The sequence below is a fragment of the Carassius carassius genome, chromosome 11 (genome assembly GCF_963082965.1).
Source record: "Carassius carassius chromosome 11, fCarCar2.1, whole genome shotgun sequence".
NCBI classification, from domain to species: Eukaryota; Metazoa; Chordata; class Actinopteri; order Cypriniformes; family Cyprinidae; genus Carassius; species Carassius carassius.
In genome coordinates, this window is record NC_081765.1 from 10,078,819 (window position 1) to 10,105,478 (window position 26,660).

The 26,660-nt window shown below is 37.6% G+C and overlaps 1 protein-coding gene across 3 annotated transcripts in view; it reads right to left on the reverse strand.

Moving 5' to 3' along the window:
• Window positions 1–26,660, reverse strand: part of LOC132152747 (unconventional myosin-XVI-like) — a 217,292-nt gene that overhangs the window by 165,629 nt on the left and 25,003 nt on the right. For 2 of the 3 annotated variants that reach the window (XM_059561609.1, XM_059561611.1), the window contains exon 1: window positions 10,916–11,199. The exons of the other annotated variant lie outside the window; for it this stretch is intronic. In XM_059561609.1, coding sequence (XP_059417592.1) covers window positions 10,916–10,943 — 28 coding nt within the window. In that variant the 5' untranslated portion in view covers window positions 10,944–11,199. Of the gene's footprint in view, window positions 1–10,915; window positions 11,200–26,660 lie in introns of those variants that run through there. 3 annotated transcript variants of the gene reach the window in all.

Genomic DNA, 26,660 nt, shown 5'->3' on the forward strand with positions numbered 1-26,660 from the left:
GAAAAGCTTTTTGCTTCTCTCCTGAGGCTCAAGATAGCGCATCGAGCAAAATATTACTGCATGTTTATTCAAAGCATTAGAATACATGACTGTGAAAAAAACATTTAAAATAATGTTTATGAACCAATTATTATTAATTAAGTTGCTTAAAGAACTATAAACAAAACAGCATCATGTATGCATGCATTGTTAAATAAATAAAAAGGGCGGAAAACCAGTCACACTGGATACATTTTTTCATTTAAAAACATGAGATGCAGTGGGATGGGGAACAAAAACCCAACATAAAGTCTCGAGATATTTTTAGAAAATTAAATTAATTAAATTAAGTGGCTTCAACTGGATAGGCTAACATAACCTTATAATGCAATGACACATATATTGTCATCGCATCTCGTGCGCGTATACGAGGTGAAAGATGAGAAAGCACTCTGCTTATTGTTTTTCGAAAATGTTGCACTCCTGTTTGTCATTGTGCACGTAACTTCATGCCAATAAATCATCAGAAATATTGGTCTTTACCAATATATTGAATCTTTACATTCCTCCTGCCTGTTGTCCGTGGATTTACCTATATTTAGTGTCATTTGCCGTATAAAACTTTAGACATGCAAAATCGATTTTACAATCGATTCAATGAACACTCGTCACTCAAATCAAACAGGATTTTTTTCACAAAAGTGACAACCCAAGAAAGCAAAGTAAACGTTCTCTCATTTGTACGTTGCATTGATACGTAGCGGTGGATGCAAGTAAAACAGTACCTCATTTTTTTCTCACCTGAAATTCATGCAATAAACATGTTTTTGACAAAGATTTAAATTTGTTTGTGGTCTATATAGCCTGCATCAAAATGAGGTTTGCAATGATGCGCCAGAAGGCACGGGTTGACGACCCAGTCAGTGACGTCACGATATGCTAATTTGTTTAAATTCATACCGACGTCATCACCATCACAAAAATTTACTTTTTTTTTTTTACATTGAAACTTGAAAAAAAAAAAAAAAAGACAGACCTACCGACCCTCTTTTTAAAAAAAAATTACTGTTACTGCAAACCAAAATATTTTTAAGGATGGCCTGACACAAATGGCGACAGCAGCTTTATTAGCAGCTTGTGTCACTTTAAGAACTCAGGGTCTGAACTCAAGTCAAGTGCCGTGTGCAAAACCATCTCAAGTTCACCATGGTCTCAAAACGAGCATTTACAAAATGAATTCACTCCCGGTTACATGCCCCCACGGAAGAAAATTTTGAAAAATAACCCCTGAAATTATGGCTTCTGGTGAATATTGTGGAAACTAATTGATACATTTAGATAAATATATTTCATACATTATAGCATATTATAATACAACTTATTAGGCCTATATATTTATAGAATAGCAAAGTAGCCTAAGCCTAATCAATATACAAGACTGAACCACATAATTCTGAAATATAAAGGCTATCATGATCATTTTGCCAACAATAAACAATGGATTTGTATATAATAAGTTTTATTTTTTACTTATACAAATACAACATATAACATTCAAAACTCATCGGCTTAGACTGCATTTCTACAGACATTTTTACATTTCCCGCTGTTGTCACTTGTCATCATTGCTACGATACGTGACTCACAATGACTGAAATGATCAATTAAAAGGGCATTCTCTGATGATATTCCAAGATGTTAAAAAGCTACGCTGATCATAGACAAATGGGGAGAAATTAGTAGGCCTATCTACAGCACCGTCAGGGTTTTTTTGTTCTTATCATAGCCAACAAAAGTCTTCTTTCATAGTCTGACATATATTAGAAGCCAAGTTATATGCGTGTGTCTGCCATGGATTTGCACTGAATTTATTAAAAAATATGGAACAAAGTGTGTTCCGTCTCATTTCAATACGGAACAAGACTTTAATGTGTCAAATACGGGACGATTCTGTATTATACGGAACGGTTGGCAACCCAGTTAGCTGCTCTGAGCTCTCTCTTGTATGTCAGCACGTAATCACTCAGTGTAACGTTAGTCTTTGCCCCGCAATGTATTTTTCACTGCGCGAGTGAGAACATGATGTGCATGACTCGTGAGAGCGGCCTGGCTTGTCACACACTAACTAAACGAGGCGGGTCTTTGCGAACAGTCACTATAATATTAATGATAAAGATTACATGATAATGCATGGAATATACAGCAATGCGCCACTAAATAACATGGCTAATTTGTGTGGGGCATGGTAAGGCTTTGGCAATCAGATGGCTAGTAGTCAATCTGCTCCACAGCCAATCACGGGCCCCCTCCTTGCTTGGGCCCCGGGGCTTTAGCCCCGCCTAGCCCTATTGTTAATGTGGCCGTGATTGTAAGTATATTTAAGTTTAAATAGGTTTTCATGTTGTCTTAGCCATTTTATTCCTCTTAACCATTTTAACATGTGTATGTCTTTAAATGAGTCTGGGTCTGCCTGTCATGTGACTGATCACATGACAGGAAATAGGAAATGAACAGTATAAAGGAGACAGCATGGCAGACAGACAGGGTCTTTGACCGATCACTGCTGCTGGATTGAGGAGTTATTTTTAAGGACTTGCCATTCCAGCATCTCACTTTTATTGGATTATCACTTCTTTGGATTGTATATACACGGTGGACACTTTTACATTGGAACTTACAACACGCTGGATTTCTTAAGGACTGTTTTAAGGGTATGGAACTGAAAGACTCTCTGCTTTTTACAGCCTAGGATTTCTATTTTATTTATCTAGTTTTATTGTGTTAAGTTCATTGTGAATATTGTAAATGCACCATTTATTCATTCTACATTTTTTTGTTGTCATCTTTTTAAAACCCTTATTTTATCTCACACAGTTTAATCTGACCCCATTTTAAATTAATGTAATTCAGTCGATAAAGCCGATCGTTAGATTCTCATTAAAACAATATATTGTTTTATTTAAAAAAAAACAGCTTCCAATGAAGAAAGACCCTTTAGTCTAACAGAATCATCAGACATCATCGGTTCTATTAATGGAACAGCGTACGATCTGTTATTTTCTGTTCCATTTATTGTTTCAACAGAACCTCTTTGTCATCAATTCCCAGAATCATTATCTGATGAAGGCAGCAATATATATTCTATTCTGTTCCACTCATTCATTTAACAGAACGTATGATTACAAATTATGTGTTCTACTCTATTCTACTAATAGAACTGACACATAAGGCCAAAAATCAATGGAATAGAACTTGTTTCCCAACCTTGTTCTTGGAGGCATAACAACAGAACCTCCAGTTTTTGGAACTCCTCCTAATCAAACACACCTGGTTAAACTCATGAGTGTGTTAGTAGAAGTCAGATAAAATGTGTGCTGTTGGTGTGCCTCCAGGAAGAGGGTTGGGAAACACGGCCTCAAAAAGCAGAACTCATATTCAATTCTAGAGACAGATGGTACATGTAATGTGATGTGAACAATGGAAATTAAAATTTTGTTATACAAAATGCCCATTCCACAACCTGTAGAAACTGCTTCTCTCAAAGTCCTTGTCCTTAAGGACATAAGAGGTCAGGCACATGACATTTCAAAAGGCAATTTGATGTAATAGACTCTCGGGACCTTTTAGAGCTGCGAGTGAAAGTAGAGTTTCAGTAACCTAATTTGACTCCTAAACCATAAAAATAGAACACGACTGCTGAGCTCCGCTGGATCTCCATGTCAATAGTGAAGAAAATGCATTAACACACTTAAACGTCAAAGACAATTACTTTAATCTTTTTCCAAGACCCAAAACCAAAAAAAAAGGCACACAGCTAAAACTTCTATTAATTTTTAAGTCAAATATATTATATTTCCACAGTCAGATGTCAGAATACCTTGAGGGGAAAACAGCCCTCTGAGATGGTTATGAAATTGAGTCAAGGCTATATTTTTAACACAAATACTGTTGAAGTAAACGCAACTTGCTTTATTGATGTTTAGGAGTTTTACTGGAAATCAAGACAAGTACTGATAAAGAAGTGTTTTTTCGGGGTTTGAGAGGCGATGTACTCTCTGCTCGAAGTTATGATAATCAAACGGACACTGAACAACACATATTTGCCAACATTCAGCAAGGCAATTTGCATATAGTTGCTTTACTGTGTATTACACTGAGGGGCACATGTGAGAGGAGGGGTTGGATGGTAAACAGAGGCATATGGGACGCATGAACTAGAGAAAGGCAATTTAAGTTAAAAACAGCCTCAGGACAAAATACAAAAACGGAAAAAGAGAGAGGGAGACCTAAGCTGTTGATCCCAAACCACATCTGACTTAAGGCAAACAAGAACATGCCAAAGTGTAGGAGGAGTCAGAATGATATCGGTTTAATAGTTAAATACCTCCTATTGCATACATCGTGTCTTCCATGTTTTAGATTAATAATAAAGTGACTAAAAGAAAGAAATACAACAAATGGTTTCAGAAATAAAAATAAATAAATAAATAAAAGTATTTGAGACATAAAAAAATGCACTTTTTGGCTGCTCTCTTTGCAGCATATGGTACAACTCATCCATTTAAAAAATAAGTAATAAACACCACCAGCACGTGATTTATTTCAGGATTCTCAAAGGAATAGAAAAACAGCATTTATTTGAAATAGTAAAACTTCACATTGTTACAAAACTTTTCTACACTTTCTATAAATAAAACCATTAATTCTTACATTAAACACTGATATGTCATCGGTTCTTGTTGACCTTGTCAGAAGAGCAAGAGAGCAAGAGGGAAAAAAACTCCTCTTCATGCTCATTTCAATATCTCTCCCTAAGATCTGCAAAAGAATAGGACGCAGAAGGAGAATTTTTCATCCGTCCAATCTTGCTCAGTTCTACATTCTGATGCTGCCTTCACTGAGGAAAGCAGCAGACATCCTCTCTTTCCCTCTGTGCTGACTCAGCCTCCACTCTGATAGGACTGTGAAGATTAAAGACATTTTTAAATAAGCTCCGGCACCTCCGTTAAATAATCCTTTGGTTTTAAAGAATCCAATTACCCTAAAATCAGTTCCAAAGCTTCTCTCCTTTGTCTCTCCCCAGGAATGCTGTAGAAGAGCTATGAAGTAAACCTCTGAGGAACCACATAAGGTCTTCACACTCCTGGCATCTCACCTAACATCTGACAACATCCAGAATTGTGCATTTATTTGGTAATACCCAACACCAGACTACAGGGGCTACAGCTCTACTCCATATTCAATTCTCAACGTGAAGCATCAGGAGGATTGAGAATTTTTTTTTTTCCTTCATCTTTTAACCTACACAAAAATACACACCTTTAAGACCCACAGCTCCTAAAGTAAGTGCTATAATTGCTGCACTTCAAAGCTTACAGATTTAAATGCAGTGCCGTTAACATTTGCCCTTCAAATGCACAGCAATGTCAGACACACGAAGAGCAGTAGGGAATCCCACAGCTCCACTTAACATGGATGTGGAAAACATTCTCGTTTAAAGCCTTGAACACAATTCACAAGACTCAACCATAAGCTGAAGTCAGTGAAAAATTCCCAGAAAACACACAGGCAGTGGAAGCATGAACGCAATTCCATTAACAAAGGGAATTAGCCATGAGCTTTCATCTCACCCTGTGCCTGCTATCAGTAAGCCACAGATATGTGGGACAGTGGGACAGTAGCATGGCAGAAAATACAGTATAAATCACAGGACTGTATGGTACAGGTTCAGAGCTCATATGAAGCTATATTTCTGAGAGACTCACATTTCTTAGTCACGGAATGAAACAAGCATGATCCAAACACAGCCAAGAGTGAAGATCATGTGGATTAAAAGTGTGCAGAGGAATATTCACCAACTACATTCTGCCTGGCATTGGTAAGGGCTCGCAATTCCATTTATGAAGGGAGACTAGGGGCTGATGATCATCTCACATAGTAAAATTTAGAAATAAATTAAAAGCGTCTGAATTGAACACCAATGGCGACTGGTAAGAAGCAAGCATTTGAATGTAGGTCAAGACATGGACGCATAATGAATCAGTTGCAGCAGCAGTGATTTGAGCAAAACATGTTGTTGCATGTTGCATGTGGAATACACTGAAAAAGTGTGGTAAAATGCTCTGTCTGTGGTTCTACAAGGGTAAAGGCAGAGTTAAAGGAACAGTTCGTCTAAAGGGGGCATTTTGTCATTATGTTTGCATGTTTATTTGTCAGCTATACTGTAGGTGAAACGAGCTTCAAAATGTCTGTTTCTACAAAAGATAGAAGTTTTTGGAAGAATAAAGCGGAGTTAATAAGGAAATTTTCAGAAATTGTGAACTATTGCTTCAACATAAAATCATATAAAATAGTATAACATTATATAGTTCAAAAACCACAAGTCAAAACAAGAATTACTGTATGATTGTGTATCTGCATAATTAGTCAAATACATTTCCAGTGGTGAGGAGCAGAAAGCAGTTTGGCTTTGGACATTAAGAACAGTTGCATACGCCAAAAGGCAGAAACGAAATGCTGCTTTACTACTAGTCCCAGCATTAGACTGAGTGAAGCTGGAATGAACTCACTGTCTGTACTGAACTGTATTTCTCTCTACCCTGTGTCGATATCATCGCTTTCTTCAGATTTTCTCCACTGCAGTCTTTCCTTTCAACTCTGTCTCTATCTAATAAAGCCATCAACCTTTTCTCTGTTCCCTTTTTACATCCACTTTACATTAAAATCCACCCATTTTTTTATTCAACCATTCACCAACATTTCCAGTGGTTTCATCTTGACCTCATTCATTGCTGTCTGTTTTTCATGGTCTTCTTTACAACCTACACTGAGAGAGTCCGTTACAGTTTAATAGATGGATACATTAAAGCGAACAAAGCCTTTGAAATTTGTTAAAGACGTAAACCTCTTCTGAAACAGCATTTGCTACCTACAGTGCATCTACAACGTGATGCATTTCTGAATAAAACCGGACAGGAAAGAAGCAAGGGTGGGATTTTATCCACCTGTGAGAAATTGGATTGTGAAAAGTGGGCATTACACACAAGAAAGCAGTGAGATGTAAACAAGTTTGTAGCTGATTGTCTGGGATAAATACTTGACAAAGCCGTTTGAAGGAAAGAAAGTAATCAATATGATTCAAACTCAAAAAGCAAGCAAGGTCTGATTCCGGTTTTAATGCAGCAGTCCTACTTTTTAATTAATCTAGAATAATGCAATCTGCTGATACAGAAAAGTTATTTCTTCACACGCAGATGCAAAATGTACATGCTAGTTTGCTGCTGGCTATAGGCCCGTGGTGTGTTCAAGCACAACTTTATAGCCCAGATGCACACAACACAACTTTTTATTAATTTTGTTTATGCTGTAACTTAGGTGTTAAGACCACCAACAGCAGAACAATATTGCTTTTGTTTGTTTGTTTCTCTAATTAATCACAACAGATTCTTGCAAAGATGAATTAGTACAAGACCATTAAAAGGTCAAAAGTGGCATTTATATATAAAATATAATAAAAAATATTTTAGTAAAAGCCAATGGAATATTCAGTTTGGGCTGCAAACAGAGAATATACTATTTATAATCTAAACATTTACACAGAAAAATTAATGCAAAAGCTAGCATTTTTGACAATGCTGATTTTATACAGTATACACCTGAACCTATTAACTACAACTGTCAAATGCAGCCGGTCTTATAGAGTACTGATGTGACACACGTGAAGTGTGTCATGGGTGCTGGCTGTGTTGGGTGACACCTCTGACTGATTCTAAAATATGTCACTTATGTGTGACTGAACGAGTCATGGAGAGAGGCAGAGAATGGCAGGAATGATGGGATAGAGAGGGAGATGGGTGAGGTTTCCTCCTTTTTCTTGGTTGCTTCTGTGTCTCCGCTTCCAGGCTATCAGGAATTGATTTACACAAGTACTGTACAAGCTTCTGTTAATATAAGAGGCAGGGGAACAGGGAAGCATAAATTAGACAGAGAGCACACACACTCTCTTGTCTTTCAAACATAAACATACTCAAGTTTGTGAATACACAGAGGATGCAATGACTGTAAAAAAAAAAAAAAAAAACTCCCTTCTTTCCTCTCACAAGACTGATTGGATCAGACAAATCCAATTGTGAAAGGTTTCTTTAAGCATGCACTTGTCTCCTGTACTACATCTCAAACCTTGAGGGGGATCTGAGAAGTGCTCTAGTCACACATATAAACACGCTCTACAGCAACACACACACACACACACACAATGCTCTGCTATCTTTGCACCCGAGTGTGCGACCTTGCGCATTCTCTCACTGTTTGCCTCTGGCACTGGCCACCGGTGAGTCTGTCCGCTCAAACACACAGGAAAGAAGAGTAAATGAGTTAATGTGTTAATGATATGTGGGTAACTGAACAAGTTGTAAACCATCTGTAGTAAAGTTCTTCAGCAATAAGCCACCACTCGATATTTCAGCTTACCGATTTTTACATATACACACACACATACATATATATATATATATATATATATATATATATATATATATATATATACTAACACACAAAAACATTTTGTTGCCGATAAATTTTATGAAAACAATCCGACAAAGGCATCAGTGAACTATTAGAGAAAGTTTCTTAATACACATTTGAGTGATTCTGAGAATGTGACATTGATGAAGAATTATAAAAATCTAATTGGCTCTAAACATTCATATTCAAAATGATTCAACCCCAAAAATCTATTTTTGTCCAGAATCTTTAATTCTTTAGGAACATGAATAAACACAGCCTGTAAGTGTTTAGAAGCTTCTGTCATCTCTCTACTGAAGTCCTGGCTCATTCCTCGCTGGAAAAAGCTTTCAGATCACTGATAATCTTTGGTTTTCACATTGCCATTGCTTTCTTCAAATCTAACCTAATATTTTAAATGAGAGTAAATCTGGAGACTGAACAGGCCACTCAAGTACATTCTATGACTGATCCCTGAACCAAGCAGAAGTAGATTTGGATGTGTACTTTGGGATGACTGTCCTGCAGGAAAGTCCATTGATCATCAGCTTCCATATTTGCATCAAAGGCTTTACAATTCTTGCCAAAATGGCCTGATACTTCACAGAATCTTTGATGTTTTTCATACAGTCATAATTTTCACTTCCTGCAACAGTAATACATACAGTCCATTACAGGACTGGTCCAGCTCCAGGTTTGACCATGGAGATGGTGTTCTTCTGTTTATAAGCTTTGCCTTTTTTTGCACCAGACATACCGATCCATGGGTCCAAAAGTTCCAGTTTTATCACATCGGTCCATAAAACATTCTTCCAGAACTACACAGGTCTATCCTAATAAATTTGACCTTATTCAAGTCGGCCTTTTATGTTATTCTTGGATCAAGAGTGGAATTTGGCAAGATGCCCCAACAACAAAGGTCATAGGCCGACTTGTCTAGTGTTCTTATACTATGAATTTAAATGTTTTCATCGGGTCATCTTACAAGTCTTTGGCTGTACAAATCAGGTTTTTCTCAGTTGTTTTGATCAAATGTATTAAGATAATGTTCTTTCTCTTCAACACCTTCAAAAGGTTTTCTGGTACAACACATTTTAAGCTAAGGAATAAGGCTGCCAGCTGTTGTAATAAAACTATTTCTTGCACATGCATGGGCTAATTTTACTTATAGGATATGTTTTTAATAGAGTTTCTAAAGTCTTAATTGTGTTTTAAGACAATTTTGTTCCCCACTATAAAAAAAAAGAGAAAAAAAAGTGATAAATGCTGAATTGGGGTTGAATAAATATGACATAGCGGTTTTATTAAAAAAAAATCCTTAATCTCAAAAATATTACATTATGTATTGATATTACCACTTTTAATATGCCAGTAAACTGTTATAGATGCATTTTTTATAAAATCCTGGCTCTTCAGAAAAGCTTGTATTTGGAAATTACTGCAGTCTCTGAGGGGTTGAATAGTTTCGATTGCAACTGTGTGTATACTGTATGTGTGTGTGTGTGTGTGTATATGGGAAATATATGTTTATTAATAGCTGCAAACAAATACCAGACAAATTAAGGTTGCAAACCTAATTTAAATGAACTGAAAATAAAGTAGCTTATAAATATTTATTTGACCTCCTGAAGATGACAGCAACATTTTCTGTAGTGTAGGTTATGCAAAATATATTTTTTCTGGACCCATTTTGTACCCCATCCATGGAGAGTGCCACAAACAGACAAAAAAATCATTAAACAGAGCAAAAGCATAATATAATCTACTAAAAGCAACAGAGGGGTGTGTGGGTGTGTGTTCAGAAATGAGCAAAACATACAGAGAAAAAAAAAAGCATTAGAGAAGAAGGAGAATTAGACTATCTGAATAAAGATGAAAAGAGAGGGGTGGCAAAGGGACAAGTTTAACAACTGCCTTTCATCTGCAGCTGGCAACACAAATGTTTCCTGATTACCACCTTCTCCCACATCAACATCTCCGTCCTCCCAGCCACCACTGCTATATCCATTTCTGTCTAAAGCACTCCCTTCCTTCTCTCCATTATCCTACCTGACACTTTCTCTTGTAGAGGTGTGTTCATTACCACAAACCCACCAAAAATACAAAGCTTTACACACTAGAGAGGGATCCTGCAGAGGCTGTCAGACTGTCACCCACCGGCTGTCTGTCTGAAAGCAGGCAGACTCCCTCAGGAGGTTCCTACACACCTGCAACACCAGATCCAGCAGCCACCGGTCAACTTTTACACTGCTGCCGCATCCTGCTGTAACTTCACACATACACACATGCACAAGTCACAATTTCTCCTGCCTCTCGATCACTCTCTCTAGCAAACGGTCAAAATGACATCATTGACAAATGACATCATTGACGAAATGACATCACGGGCAGATGCATGTAAGGAAAGACGCCTCTCTCGCGGCTCGTTACTCACAGCATTTGATGAAATGATGATGTGACATTTTCTCCGCGGGTGACAGCTACAGGATCGGGCTCTCCGGTGCGGTGCTGTAGTAACCGGTGTGATACATCATTCAAAGCCCGGCCGCTGATATTCGGTTCACCTCCCCGTGCATTATTAAAGGGCGATCAGGTTGCAGAGGAGGTTGTGGTTGTAGTGACGGAGGAGAAGTGGATGGATTAGGTGACGGTAACAGCTCGCTCGCTCTCTCTCTCTCTCTCCTCTCCTATCAGCAGCCTGCAGTCGCGTCGCCTCCACCGAGCCGCTCATGACCATGACCGCCACACGTGCTATTGTAGCGCCGCTGATTGACGCGTCCTTAACCCCGCCCACCGCTCCGCACACCCTTCGAAACGCGAGAGAGAGGCGGATAGGGAGGAATGGATGGAGGAGATTGTGATCATGAGAGGAGGAAGTAGGTTTTGGGAAGGAGAGAGGGAATGCGATTAATTTTGGGCTAAGGGAGAGAGAGGCTGAGGTAAGTTAGCTACTGCAGTGCGGCGCGCTACAAGCGCGAGATATTTTAATATTAACATATTTCAATGAAAGCACGTTGTAGGTTGACAATTACGCTGTTAATTAGAAATAATTAATTGTCTAAATGCAGAATACACAATCACACACATTTTTCTTTCCTAACATCTTGACATCATGATGTGCAAAGAGATCTGAAGAAATGTACATTCTCTGTTACAATTTCCATTTATCTTAATGGTAAAAGCTTGGCTGATGAGCTTGGCCAGCAGGTAGGTGCTGTGCAGGTAAACCTCACTCCCCTGAACTCAATAAGGTAGTGATGGGTCATGCGCAAAAGATGCGGCTCTGAGAGCCGATGCTTTGTAGTGAATCAGAAGAGCAGAGGCGGCTCCCGGTTTTTTTTTTTTTTTTCCTTTGGCTGGTTACCTCAAGGCAGAACTTTGTTTTGATTGGTCATCAATCGCATCACGGCCAATCAGATGTGAGTATATGGGATCATAACATTATTTAAAAACAGAGAGGGGGTATGAAGTGAAGCGGCACTCCACTGCAAGTTAACGAGTCGTAACAACGTTAATGGAGGGGAGACTGTGTATTGTGTATTACTCTAGGTTCGGGCCATTCCCGAGCTCGGAGCCCTTCCCCGGACAGCACGCCAAATACGCATTCCATACCTCAGCTAATTATATGTAAGCGTGAACTATTGAATAGGCTACTGTTTGCTTGAGTTTGGTTCTAGTTCTGTGGATTTATTTGCAGTTTTGTTGTTAATTTGTGCAATAAATTGCTTGAATAAAATATTAAACAAAAGAATGGTTTTGTAACAAAATAAATAAACAAAATTAGGCAATTATAAGGATTCTCATAAAAACACTGCACATGAAAGGTTTTTCAACACACAAACCATCAATTTTTACAAAGTTATGATAAAACAAAGCCCTACAAAAAAATCCTAAATTAAGAGCCATTCAGGAGTCGAAAAAGCCGGCTCTTCTTTGGGAGCTGAGCCAAAAGAGCCGGCTCTCTGAAAAGAGCCGAACTTACCATCACTATCAAGAGGAGCACTAGCGACGGACACTAGTGGCTGCCGAGACCCTGTTTAAAATTGTGCAGGGACAAAATCCTGACAGCTTAACAGCTCACCAATAGTGTTTAACTGGCCACAAATTACTTCTGACAAGCTTAATTCCTTCTGCTCTGGATTTACACCTTTATGCATGCACAAGGCCAGCAATGGAAATTACAAACTTGCGAAGTCTGCAGTGTGTTTGCGAGATCGTGTAAAGCATGTCAGACTGATTACATTGCATTTCCACCACCATGTTGACCAGTGAATTCAGTTCACTGTGTTGGAGTGTAGTGAGTATGACTATACATGAATGTGTGCATATCTTTGTCTATCTGCCAAACACCTCCACACAAACCCACACATAAACTCTACTTTATAAAGAGAGAGAGAGAAACAACTGTTAGAGCAAGAGAAATGAAAAGAAAGAGACCAAAATAAAGCCTGTCATGTGTATCCAGGTCACAGATTTAACCCTCCTCTTCCTGCATCTGCTCGGAGTGCCGGGATTCATTTGCAGTAAAACTCGTATGCCATACATGGATATTGCAACAATGTTGTAACTAGAGGGGTCTTAAATGTAAAAAAATATTTAATAATAATAATAATAATGCAATTCCTATTAATCCACAAAACTCTAATCCACATTTATATAATTTATACAGATAAATAACTCATTCTCATGGACCATACACAATATGTTTAAAAACAATTTGTCAAGGTGATGGTTGTTTGCATAGAAGCAGTTCTATCACTATAACCACTATAAAAAAAGTTGATAATTCTTATGGTGAGAGGAAATATTTGAAAGGATGCGTCTTCTCGCTGCTATCATTCACAACAGATGCGCTCACCCAGCCCCCTTGAGCAGAAGGAATGAAAAAGCAGTATGGGGGAAAGCCAGATGGAAGGGTGGGTGACGGATAGAGATATGATGGCAAAAAGATGAACGAATTAACTGAGGAATGGACTGTAGGAATATTTAATGCAGCTTTTGATTTTAATATATTAAAGGTGCAATAGGTGATTCTTTTCAGAAACATTTTGTGTTATGCTGGTTGAAGGTCTCTTCACATACCGATAGCAATCTTTAAGTTAAGTGGTCTAAATTTAAAATAAAAATAATCTGTATTTATATATTCTGTGGAAAGCGCAGGACCAAGAAACTCGAGCTACTAGAATGAACTGTGTTCCAATTGATATGACCCCTACACCGTGTTCATTGCTCTCTACTCCCTGAGCAGGGGTTTCCTTCACTTTGGAACAAGGACTGGAATTGGGAACCGCTGATGTAGCCTATTGTAGTAATGTTGTCTCTGGTATTCTGGTCCGTGAGCATAAATGTGTTCAGGGGGCGTGGCTTTGGACAGCAATTGCAGGGAGGGTGGGACGTTCACTTTCAGTGATATCAGGCTAATGTTAGCATTTTCCAAAATCTCCTATTCCACCTTTAACTTTGTGATTAGAGACACTGGCAACAGAGTTGACCTGACAGAAACATGAAATGTGTGAGAGACTGCAACAAAATAAAATGAGTGAGAAAAAATAACTCAGTTGTAAGCATATAGAAAATAACTTGGCATTTCAAAACCTAGTTGTCTTGCTGTCTACTCCCTACATATTATTCTGTAATGGAACCTCTTAAGTGACTGATTTGGAATGCTTTGCATAGGGAGCAACTCTGTGTGACAAATATACTGAACAAAATTATAAACGCAACACTTTTGTTTTTGCCCCAATTTTTCATGAGCTGAACCCAAAGATCTAAGACTTTTTCTTTGTACACAAAAGGCCTATTTCTCTTTTTTTCAGATTTGTTCACAAATCTGTATAAATCTGTGTTAGTGAGTACTTCTCCTTTGCCGAGATAATCCGTTCACCTTACAGTTCACCTGTAAGAGGGAAGTCGTGGCCTAATGGTTAGAGAGTCGGACTCGCAATCGAAGGGTTGTGAGTTTGAGTCTCGGGCCAGCAGGAATTGTGGGTGGGGGGAGTGCATGTACAGTGCTCTCTCCACCCTCAATACCATGACTTAGGTGCCCTTGAGCAAGGCATCGAACCCCCAACTGCTCCCCGGGCGCTGCAGCATAAATGGCTGCCCACTGCTCCGGGTGTGTGTTCACAGTTTGTGTGTGTGTTCACTGCTCTGTGTGTGTGCACTTTGGATGGGTTAAATCTCCATTGAAGAGGAGTGGACCAACATTCCACAGGCCACAATAAACAACCTGATCAACTTTATGCGAAGGAGATCTGTTACATTGCGTGAGGCAAATGGTGTTCACACCAGATACTGAATGATTTTTGGCATGACAATTCACTCTATTCTGTGTCTTATGTAAATTAATCTTATAGATTTTATTGTGCATGATTTATCTATGTGTGTGTATATATATATATATATATATATATATATATATATATATTCAATATTTTTAATAAGAATACCTTAAAAGGTTAGTTCACCCAATAATTAAAATTTGTCCATCTTCTACTCACCCTCGAAGCATGCTAGGTGTATGCGAATTTCTTCTTTCAGAATAATCCAATCTGAGTTATATATAAAAATTTGTTCTTGCTCTTCCAATCCTTTCAATGGGGGTAAGCGGGCATTTGTTGTTAAAAAAAAAATGTTTATTACATTTGAAATCTGGATATTTATCTTACAAAAATGAATGGATTCGCTAAAGGGCAGGGGCGGTTCTAGAGGCGGGGCCACAGGGGCCCTGGCCCCTGCTAAAATCTGATTGGCCGCCATTCCATCAATCGTCGACGAGAAGAGCAACCGGAGAATTCTTCACAACGATCACAGATGCAATTCCACCCCCAAACAATTGGTGGCACTAGCGGCAGTAATGTGACAATGCAACTTGGGAGAAGAAGCAGAGCTCTTGGCTTTATATTATATTTTCTTGAAATTTTGACTGTGAATGGCTTTGGCCTGAGCGATACCAGAACATTCTCTGACGTTATGCCAGTAGGCGGGAGAAAGAATCCATCTATCTATCCAATTTGAAGACAATTCTTGGAGAGTCACAAATCCTCTTGTTGGTTGTCATTAAAATATGAAAGGATTTTTAGCTGCTGCTCTCACTTATTTTAGGTTTTTTAACTAAATTGTGGAAGGGGCACTGGAAGCACTGTCGAAGTAAACCAATAAACTTGTTAACCCTTTGACGCGACCGGTGTGATCAGTCTTGGCTGGTCCCTAAAGCGTACAATCACACCGGTGTGATCCTGTGATTAGAACTTTCCGTGAGTCACGTCACCAACTGCTGAATTTAAATCTGCCTTTGTGCTTTGACTGGCGCTGAGCCAGATCGGATGCGCTGAGCGCTGGTCATATTATCACAATTATTCAGTATTTTCAAACATATAAGGCCTATTTTAGGTTTAAGACATTTAAATACACATAAGTACTAGCAAAACCATACATTTATAGTTTGTAAAATACACTCCGGTGAATATGGAAACGGCAATAATGATCCTTACAAATATAATCTGACTTCATTTTTTTATTGATATCATATACAGATTGTGTAGGTTACTAAAGTTTACTCTGCCCTTCTCCGAGTTTACCGGATACCTACTTCAATGTGTTTCGGGAGGAGAGGATGAATGTTTGTGTTGTAAATCCCACAGCTTGGATTCAGTGCGAACCAACATGGCCGCGCCTGTCACCCGCTATAGATCAACTAACACGGTCGATAAAGAAGTGTTTAAGCTACCAAATATATTTACTTGCACATGTTTCAGAATCGGAATATCAGGTATTTCATAATATAGTGAGTATGTTTGCAAATATTTCGAATAAAACAGGTAAAACAAAATAAAAGCGATCCATGTGTCATACAGATCTATTTCGGCTGTGTTGTGTCGCATGACAAGTACAACGCGTCGCCATGGAAACAAAAAGGCGGTACATTCTTTACGTGGCTGGAGTATTCTGTTTTTTTTTTGCTACCCTTGTCACCACTTTTCGCTCTCAAATGCCCCATTGTCTATATTCAGGTCAGAATCAGGGTTCTCTAATTGGAAAAAAGCACTGTGTAGAAATGGTGGTTTTAGAGATCATTGCAAATCAGAACATCACAGTGCTGTGTTTGCTTGGACACAGCACAAATTAGTCATTGAAATGTGTAAAACGTGATGCGTTGGGTGGTTTATGCACTGTATAAATAAATGAAAAAAATTATTAATAACTTTACTGGCTCATATTTTTTTATTTGAGCGTTTGAAAAAAAAGGAATGACTGCCGAAATGTATTTGCACCGTACTGAATAAATTATTTTGTGTGCTTGAATCAGAGGTGGAAAGTAACGAATTACATTTACTCGCGTTACTGTAATTGAGTAGCTTTTTTGTGTACTTCTACTTTTTTAAGTATTTTTTTTAATCTGTAATTTTACTTTTACTTAAGTATATTTTGTTTGAAGTATTGTACTTCGCTACATTTTAAAACACATTAATTACTGAGTAAAAAAAAAAATCGCTCCCTGGAAGGTATGGCAAACTGGCGCTAAAATCACAAGAAAGATGCAGACGGACAAAACAGGCGTTAGTGGTGCAGACACCGCTGAAAACGAAACCCAGTCATATTCTGAAGTTGAACTCAAGGAAATGAAGTGAACCCCTGGCCATATGTATGCTCTATTATGCTGTGTATGCTGTGCTTGCCTAGGAAGACCAAACTAGCAGCTTATAAAATCTCGACAAGACATCAACCCCACGTAAGCATATAGAGGTGAGCTAAATAATTGCGTCATTGCATTGGTGGTTAAAATGGTGCTTTGACATTTTAGCAAGAGGTTTTGCACAAATTAGCCAAAAAGACTGGTGCGGAGTGTGCGATATATATTGTCTGCGATAATATCATAATTGTTGTTTTAATGATGTACGCGCGCATTTAGAGTGTTTTTTCACTGTGTGATTCAGTCTGTTGAAATGCATTTAGAATGAAATCAATCAAAATCATTTAGAATCAAAATCACACAAAGAATACTGTCTTTTCCTCTAAAAATCATAATCACACACACATATATATATATATATATATATATATATATATATATATATATATAGATCAGTGGGGATTTCTTTAAGACTGCAAGGGAAGCTCAGCTTCCCCTCTAATGTAAAAAAACCCAACGGTCAAATATGTACTATTGTGTATTATGTATTGTGTTAATCAGCTACATGTCGGCTGACTCGATTTTCTTCTCATACATTCCCGTAGCGTCACAGTGCATTTCCCTGTTGAAGCCGAGCGTCCATTGACTTCGATGGGGCTGCTTTGAACAGTTTTTTTCAGTGCTCCGAAGCTAGACGGTCATTGGATAAATGCTGCGATTATGTCCCGCCCACGGACGCTCAGCGTCTCTGGAGGTGAATGAAGACTGGGCTTCCGCGTGATGATTGGAGGATCTGTCGATCTCCTTTTGACTGACAGCGGTCTGCACCATAAGAAGTCGGCGAAGCTGTTTCACGCTCAGTCCCATGATCGCGGATTTCTCAAGTGTATTCGAAAGACAAACTGCGGCAATATTTCTTGATATTTGTAAAATGCAGAACCACCACAAAATTAAATTGGTAAATAAGACAGATTGAAAATGTGCGCGCGCACACACACACACACACACACACACACACACACACACACACACACACACTATAGCCATCTAGTGGTTAAAGTGATTTATTACAATTTTTAAACTGAATTTCCCCAAAAATGGGCAAAAATCTTACATTAAACCTTATAAAATTATCCATGGTATCCCCATGTATGAAAGTTAGAAATCTGGGTCTTTTATGAAGTGAATTTTACCTGAAATGCTTTTTTCTTTTTTAAAAAAAAAAAAAAAGCCTATTTAAATAAATATTTATTTATTTATAGAAATGTAAAAGATTTAAATCCTCCAAAAACTGTACAAAGTTTAGTAAAAACATAAATGAACAGAGTAAAATTATATTTGTAAAAAATTTAAATATTTTACTATTACAAAATGAAATGTTATTGTCTGGGGTCAAAAAGACCCCGAGTGTCACTACAAATGAAGACCATCAGAGGGTTATAATGTAGGCCGAAAATGAGCTTCCCCTCTTTGAAAGACCAGCAGCCGCCACTGATATATATATATATATATATATATATATATATATATATATATATATATATATATATATATATTTTTTTTTTTTTTTACAACAGGACAGTAAACTAAGAGACTTGCGTTTTAGACACCATATTGCCATTGTTTTTGCTCTATTTCTACAACAAAAATTTATTCCAAACACAGCCACCAAAGCAAAATTTTGCATCTCTGAGCAACATGACAGTGTTTCGTTTCTGAATGAATCAACCGTTTAAATGATTTGGTTCAATCGCAATGACTCACTTATTAACAGTGACTTGCTGACACATACTGGCCATTTTAATTTCACATTTAAAGTATCTTTTGATTTTTTTTTTTTTTATAATTAAGTTTTTATAATTTCAAATGAGTATTCAACATTTTATGTCTGGCATATCAAAACATTATTCATGCATTTGTAACTGCAGGTTAAATGCATTCTTGTCCTGCACTAAACAGTGTAATACATCTAAATGCCACGTCCGATGAAGCTTTTGCATTTCCTCTGTATTGAAAAGATGAGTTTGTTGATACTGATTTGCCAGATAACAGCCCAAATGTTTTATTATTCTAAATAACTGATTCCTTTAATTAAAAACAACTAGTTTGAGATTAATAGACCTATCCCAGGGGTGTCAAACTCAGTTCCTGGAGGGCCATAGCCCTAACCCTGCTCCAGCACACATATCATGTAGTTTTCAAATAAACCTAAATGATTAGATTAGCTGGATCAGGTGTGTTTAATTAGGGTTATATCTAAACTGTGCAGGACTGTGGCCCTCCAGGAACTGAGTTTGACACCCTTGGTCTGTCCCATTTTTGACTCCCTCCCACTGGTTAAAATGTAACTAAGTAATTTTTACTCTGAGTAAATTTTAAATGAGCTACTTTTTACTTTTACTTGAGTGGATTTTTTAGACTGGTACTTTTACTTGTACTTAAGTAAAATTTCATTAATGTAATGGTACTTTTACTTGAGTAGAATATTTTTGTACTCTTTCCACCTCTGGCTTGAATGTACCCTGTACTTGGCCCCTGAATGTAACGTGTGGCCCCTTATCGGCCCCTGTTACAGAAAAATCCTACAACCGCCACTGCTAAAGGGGGCCGTGTGAGTGACGTTTTATTACAGATGAGCGCAGTTTTTCACGTCTTCTGAACTGTTGACAACAAATACCCACTTACCTCATTGAAAGGCTTGGAAGAGCAAGGACAATTTTTAATATAACGCCGATTGGATTATTCTGAAAGAAGAAAGTCACATACGCCTAGGATGCTTCGAGGATGAGTAAAAGATTTATGAATTTTCATTCATGGGTGAACTAACCCTTTAACTCGATCTTCTTGTGAAAACAACAGACTTCTCTAATGATTTAGTCCACTTAAACCCCGCCTTTTTCTTACAATCAACTGCAAGTTTTCATTCATTTTTAAGGAACTCCAACACCTCAATATCCAATCCAATTGATAGAAGTCCCCACCCTACAATTATTATATTTTTTTCAATAATCTGCTACACTCAGATGTACAGTATGTCACAATACAGAAGAAAATGTCACAAATTTTATTGAGACTTTAAAATTAATAAAAATAAATAGAACTCAACAAAATTAGGTAGAATAGACATTTTACAACTAGTTTCATGTATGGTTTTTGTAATTTAATGGAACATGTATTATTATTTATTTCTCAAATTTTTCTGCCATCTTGGATTTTTTGAGGATGGCTGGAAGTCTTAGCAAACAATAGAGTTACTAAACAAAAGAAAAACATAAGAGACTGAAAATACTCAGAGCAGGGGTGGTAGACATATTCCCCCATGAATGTGATCTCAGAGAAGGTCACTTTTCATGGATGAGCAATAGAGATTATACATCACTTGAGGGGACAAAAGACCCTTAACCCCATCTTCTCCCACCAGCCAGAATTCACACAGTAGTTAGATAGCAATGATTTTGAGAAGGGCCCTTCCACACAAATAAAAAACAGAAAAATATATCTGAATTTGCACAAATGTTCCTGCTCAACAGTTTATATATATTTGTTAAATCACATATGATTTTAAGTCCTTTTGAATGTGATTAATTTCTGTAAATTTAGTGATTATTGTGTCTTGTATGTATGTATGTACAGAGTTTTTTTTTTCAGGGCTGTACTAAAAACTTAATTAAAAAAAAAATTCTATTTATGATTTTATCTCTGCAAAATTCTAAACATCTTACAGAATCTGCAAGGAGTATGTAAACAGATACATTTATGAGCAAGAACTGCATGCATCGTTACAATTTCTCCTTTTATTTTATTTTATTTTATTTTTTAATTAGTAAGTAAATCACATATGACAAAAGGAAGATGAGCAAGCAGAAATGTCTCTGCCAGTCAGTGCACTTGAGTCCACAGAGGTCACAGAAGAGTACTGTTTATGCCAGCGAGTTAGGACCCAGAGAAATAAGAAGTGATGTTTCCCTCCATCTGCCCGCTATGAGAAATGTCAGACAATGTCAGACACTGGAGATGAGACAAAGCTAAATGAAGGGAGGGAAACTGGTCTCCTCTGTCAGAATAATAAAGGATAGGAGAGAGGAATGTCATTTGAGGTAAGTTTCAAGACTGAGAGGGAGGAACAGAGATATAGAAAGAAAGCATATGAGAGAGAACAATTACCCTATTTCCCAATGATGAGATGAGGTACGTGTCTTGACGTATGTATTAAGCAGTTGGGACTGGGATGGAAATACAGACTTGTCAACAGTTGTCAGTCTCATGGACTTTTCACTGCCTTTGGGCGAAGAGGCCATTACAGTAATAAACCAAACACTGACCATGAGTATGAAGAACATACCATCAGTACATCAAAACCTCGGAGATCGCAACTGTGTACCGCAAGTCAATATCAACATTTCAAAACTCTGCAAAAGGGCAAAGTCTAAAGTACAATTAAATACAATATTGCAGTTAGAGATGATTTTGGGTGGATTTGTGAGCACACACAGTCTACACAGTCTATGATCAGGCAGAGAAGGTCATTGCTGATCAATATGATCAGTAGCACATTGGTTCACAACCCCCTTAGGACTCTGACTTGTGAATGTCAAAATCACACATGAACCTGTTTGCTCCAGGTATCAGATTGAAAATAGCTGAAAATTCAATGAATGTATTTCGGTCATTCATAGCAGTTCACATGTGAATGGCCATCATATGTCTGTTCCTTAGTAAATGGATGACCAACATTTCCACTCAACACAAGTTAGGGTTTTTTATTTATTTATTTTAGCACACTGGCACAGATATACTATAAGACATACTATATTTTCATGTCCTGTTTGTCATTTTATTTAGCATACATAAAAGGGACAGTTAAACCAAAAATGCTAATTCTGTCATCATTTCCTCACCCTCATGTCATTCTGTCCTTCAGTGAAACACAAAATGAGTTATTTAGCAGAATGCCCAAGCTGCTCTATTCCATTACTAAAGAAGAGAATCAAAGAGGACAATACAGCATTATAAAGTAGTCCCTACAATCTTTGAGCTATATTCCAAGACTTCTAAAGCTGTGTCATTGTGTGAGGAACACATCCATGTTATTTTTAACTAAAAATATAGTTGTGTTTTAATGTGTGGTACAGAAGTTGCATCATGACTTGCACAATTTAAAGCAATATTATCATTAGCCCTCCTGTAGCTCAAACAGTAGAGCATGGCAGTTGCATTGCTATATATATTTTAATGTTTTTCATGTCAAGAAGAACGGAACTCCTATTGGTATGGGTTTTTTGAGGTACTGTGTGAGCATAAGAGCTCAGGCAAAACCTTTGTAATGCGTATCAAACTTTCATCTAAAGAGCACGCTATAACCAAGCAGTATTTCATAGTGCCTATTAAAAATAGCATGTGTATCCTACCTGTGTATCTTGCTTTTGTATTCACACACCACAGCTGTAAAAGCTGTCGATGAGACCTTGAGGAAGCTCTTTTCACTAATTAAAACAGCTTGTGACAAGGATCTCACAAACACTAATGAATCAGTTCAGCCATATTGAACCAGCTCTTTCAATTACAGCAGTATTCAGGGCCTGGGGAGGGTAAGCGCCCCAAGAAGGGCTGGGGTTTAAGGAATTAATTAAACATGTGATGCAATCTCTACATGACATTAATTATTCAGCCCCTGTGTTGTATTTACACTGCTAAATACATCCCCCCCCCCCCCCCCCCCATTTTCACTGCTGAATTATATTAGCATATTTCAAGGGTTAATTTTCCCTACCAAATGAAAATCACCTAAAACGTTACCCTCAGTAAACTGTGTAGTGATACACAGTTGGTCTAACAAGCACACTACTTAATTCACATGGAATCTTCCAATATGTTTTATTGGATCTACAGGTTACACAAACGGTACAGTAGATTTATAATCTAGGGGTCCATTAAGATGTGGATTAATATGTTTATCTCTTCCTTTCCTTGCTCTTTATCTAATATAAACTCTTTATCTGTCTGTCTGTCTTCTCACTTGCTCCTTCATTCACAAATATGTGTGTTTTTTTATATATCCACTGTGACGTCTTAACAGCTACTGATGTCTTTGGATACTTCCAGTGTCCAAACATAGGCCATATTTACATCTTTTTATCTTGGGTGACCCAATTACAAGGGGTACAAAACTTTTGCGATTAGATCACATAAACTAGGTTAAAACAAGGATTTAAAATGTTCTCAGCTGTGTGAAATCTCAGCTGATTCTTCAAATGAGCTTGACTCGTTCAATGACCATTTTAAGAAATGTGATGAATTAATGTTGCGACTGAGACTAAGAGACTCCGAGTCAATAGAGGCCAGTCTGCTGCAGTGGATCATGTGTTTGTGGGTGGTGAGATGTAGTGTAGAGAAAATAAGATATTTGAGCTTTTAGTCTCTCACAGCCAGACATTTGATTTGTGGCATAAAGTCTGATACAATGATTGAGATTATCCTGCCCAAAAACCACACATCCAGCCAGAGTAATACTGTCAATGACCAATCATAGTGGCATTTACTGTAGGGATGGGCTGATCTGAAATGGATTACACCACAAGCATACACTGGTGTGAAAAATAAATAAATAATGGTGTGTCAGTCTCAGCAAATGGTTCTAAAAATAACACTGAAAAGTTAGAGTAAAATAAATTTTACAGAAATGATTAGAATGTCTGTCCATCCAAAATCAATAATTACAGATTATCCCAGATATACTCCAAAAGCAAAGTAGAATATACAATCCTGCTTATCTACCTGGATATCTACTTAACTTGTTATTAAGTGCTACAAAACACTTTGACTATCTTTCAAAGATCGACAAATCCAGAAAATCATTTCACCCTCAAAGTCACTCATCATATCAACCTGGAAACTTGGTTGTTTGATTAAAAACCTGTAAAGTTCAGGCAAGGCTTGACATTTTTGCGTGCAGTATGCATCAGACGCTCGGTAAATAACTGTGGCCATAATGTCTGAGGTTGAGACTTTGATGTTAAAATATTCTAATCTTGTGTACATGCTGAACAATTTACATCACAGCTTTGTTCACACAGCGTCAAACTGAATTTTTCTAGCAAACTCCATAAGTCAGAAGCTTATACAAGGGCCTAAAAGGAAAAATAACGTTAAAAAAGGGTATAACACAATACAAATATGCATGATATGACCTCGCACATGTGAAATCAAATTTATAGTCCAAAATAAAGGTTAATCTGCACATTCACACACTAAGACCTGAAATCTGGTAAATTCCCTCACGATACCCCTGTATCTAACCTAATCTCAGTAGCAAGCAGTATTAAACGTTTTAATCCTTCCTTTTTTCATTTATCCTCCAAAAAAACAGCTCAATATTCAGCAGCATCAAGCGAATTGAGTCAGTCACTGTCACTGTGGCTGACTGTGAGTGATTAGCTTCTCTTAAAACTGTTATCTCACCTAAAACTTAGACAGGCCTAAAGCCTGGAGTCTGTATTGATCGAGCGGTCTCTGAATGTTTAATTGAGCAGTACTCACACTATCTGCCTCTCAATGCATCCAAAGAGCAGGAATCTGAACTGCCCTTCAGTCACATCTGCAATCACAGTCACATGTTCTCAGGAAAGATGGGCAATTCCTAACAGAACAGCAATGAACAGACTAGACTGATTTGACAAGCTACAGAATGAGCGAGGGAAAAATGAAAGCAACAGAGTGAAAAGTGATAAAGGAATAAGAGTCAGAACAAGCTACAGAGAGTATGTCTGTCTGCCAGTTAAAATGATGGATCGTTCCAATTAGACAGTCCCCCAAAATCAATTTTTTAAAAGATGGAATCATATTAGTTTTCTTTACAAGTCTAATTTTGCCTTAATATCACTGTTAAATAAAAAATGTTTCCTTCATTTTACCATTTTAGTTTGAGTAGTTTGAAGATTTTGTCCCAGAGTCCTTTACTAACTTCTGATATAAAACATAAGAAATACCCCAGAATATTTTACTTTGGGAATACTGTACAATTTAGTAATCTTATGGATGTTATAGAATTTATTTATTTATTTTTTGTGTGTGTTTAGATCTGTATTCCTATCCTGTTACTGTTTCTCCCAATAAATTATCAAGTTGATTGATAAAGGTAAATTTCTTGAGCATGAACAGAGGAAAGTCTGGTACAGTAAATAAATGTATGTTTCTACTCAGGCATATTCATGCAAGTTCAAAAGGTGCTGCAAAACAAGCATGATCAAGATACCTTCTATTGACCGCTCACTTCTCTCGTACTGAGCTACCTTCAGGAAAACATCACTACCACAGACTCAAAACACCTGAAAATCAATTACTCTTGTTTCTTTCCTTTTTAACCCACCATTTTCCATCAATAAAGCATTCTCCTTGTTACTTAATGTGCTTGCTTCTGATAAATTACAGAAAAACACATCCAACCCAAGCTGAGGACAGATGCAGTATGCAATTTATTAAATGTAGAATAAATGTCAACTGGGCATCATGAAATATAATAATAACTCATTTCTCTGTAAATCATTTCTAAAAACTACTAAATGCTATACTGAGTGCAAAACATTGCAATAAAATAGTAGTGTGCAAACATCTACCATTTTTTCTTTCTTTTTATGTATACATTTATTATTTTTTAAGGTTTTATTTGTGTCCTCCAGATTTCCAGTAAGTATAATAATTTGTATTTATTTTCTTTCTCTCCATCTCTCTCACTCACAAACACAAGCTGCTGGGAGACAAGCCCTGAAAGATCCATGATTAATTTGGCCCATTAACTCAGTGCCAGGGGAGAGAAGGAGAGAACGAATGAGAATGCAAAAAAAAAAAAAAAAAATCATTTGCTCATTTAGAAAGAAAGAATGAAAGGTCAAAGGTATAGTTCCACATCCACATCTTACCCTCTCCATCATCTGTCAGTCGCACTGTGAGCATCACACTGGTTGACCTTGCCTTGCTCACCGTTTTTCTTTTCTTCTTTCTTCTCTTTTTCCTCGCTCACGCTCCCTTCTCCATCGAGACACCCTCTGTTATGCTATGAAGCCAGTTCCACCCTTGTAGACAGCTGCTCCCTCTGAAGTCATTCAACATTCTCAAACTTCCACCTGTCCCTCAAGCCACAGCTGTTTGACAACAGAGCCTAACGGAAAACTAGACCTAAAAAAGAGAGCACGAGAGGGATGAAGGGAGGAGTCTGACCCTGACTGGATGAGATTCTAAATGACTAACACCAGGACTCATGCCAGGATGTCCGATTTGCTCTCCAGACCTACATTAGAGCTTAAAGCTGGAGAAGCACCCAAACATGTGCAGTATTTTCCTTGCCATGAGTCAGTAGGTCACACGAGCATGCACACACACACTTTGCATTTTCCTGCTCACGGAAAAAGAGATATGGGAATCTCTCAGAAGACAGCTCTGAGGAAACATGCGGTGGCAGGGAATATCTCCCCAGAGACAGGAGCAGAGCGAGGCAAGAGGGATCTGACCACAGCCATGCACACCAAATAATCCACGGACACAAAACTCATCT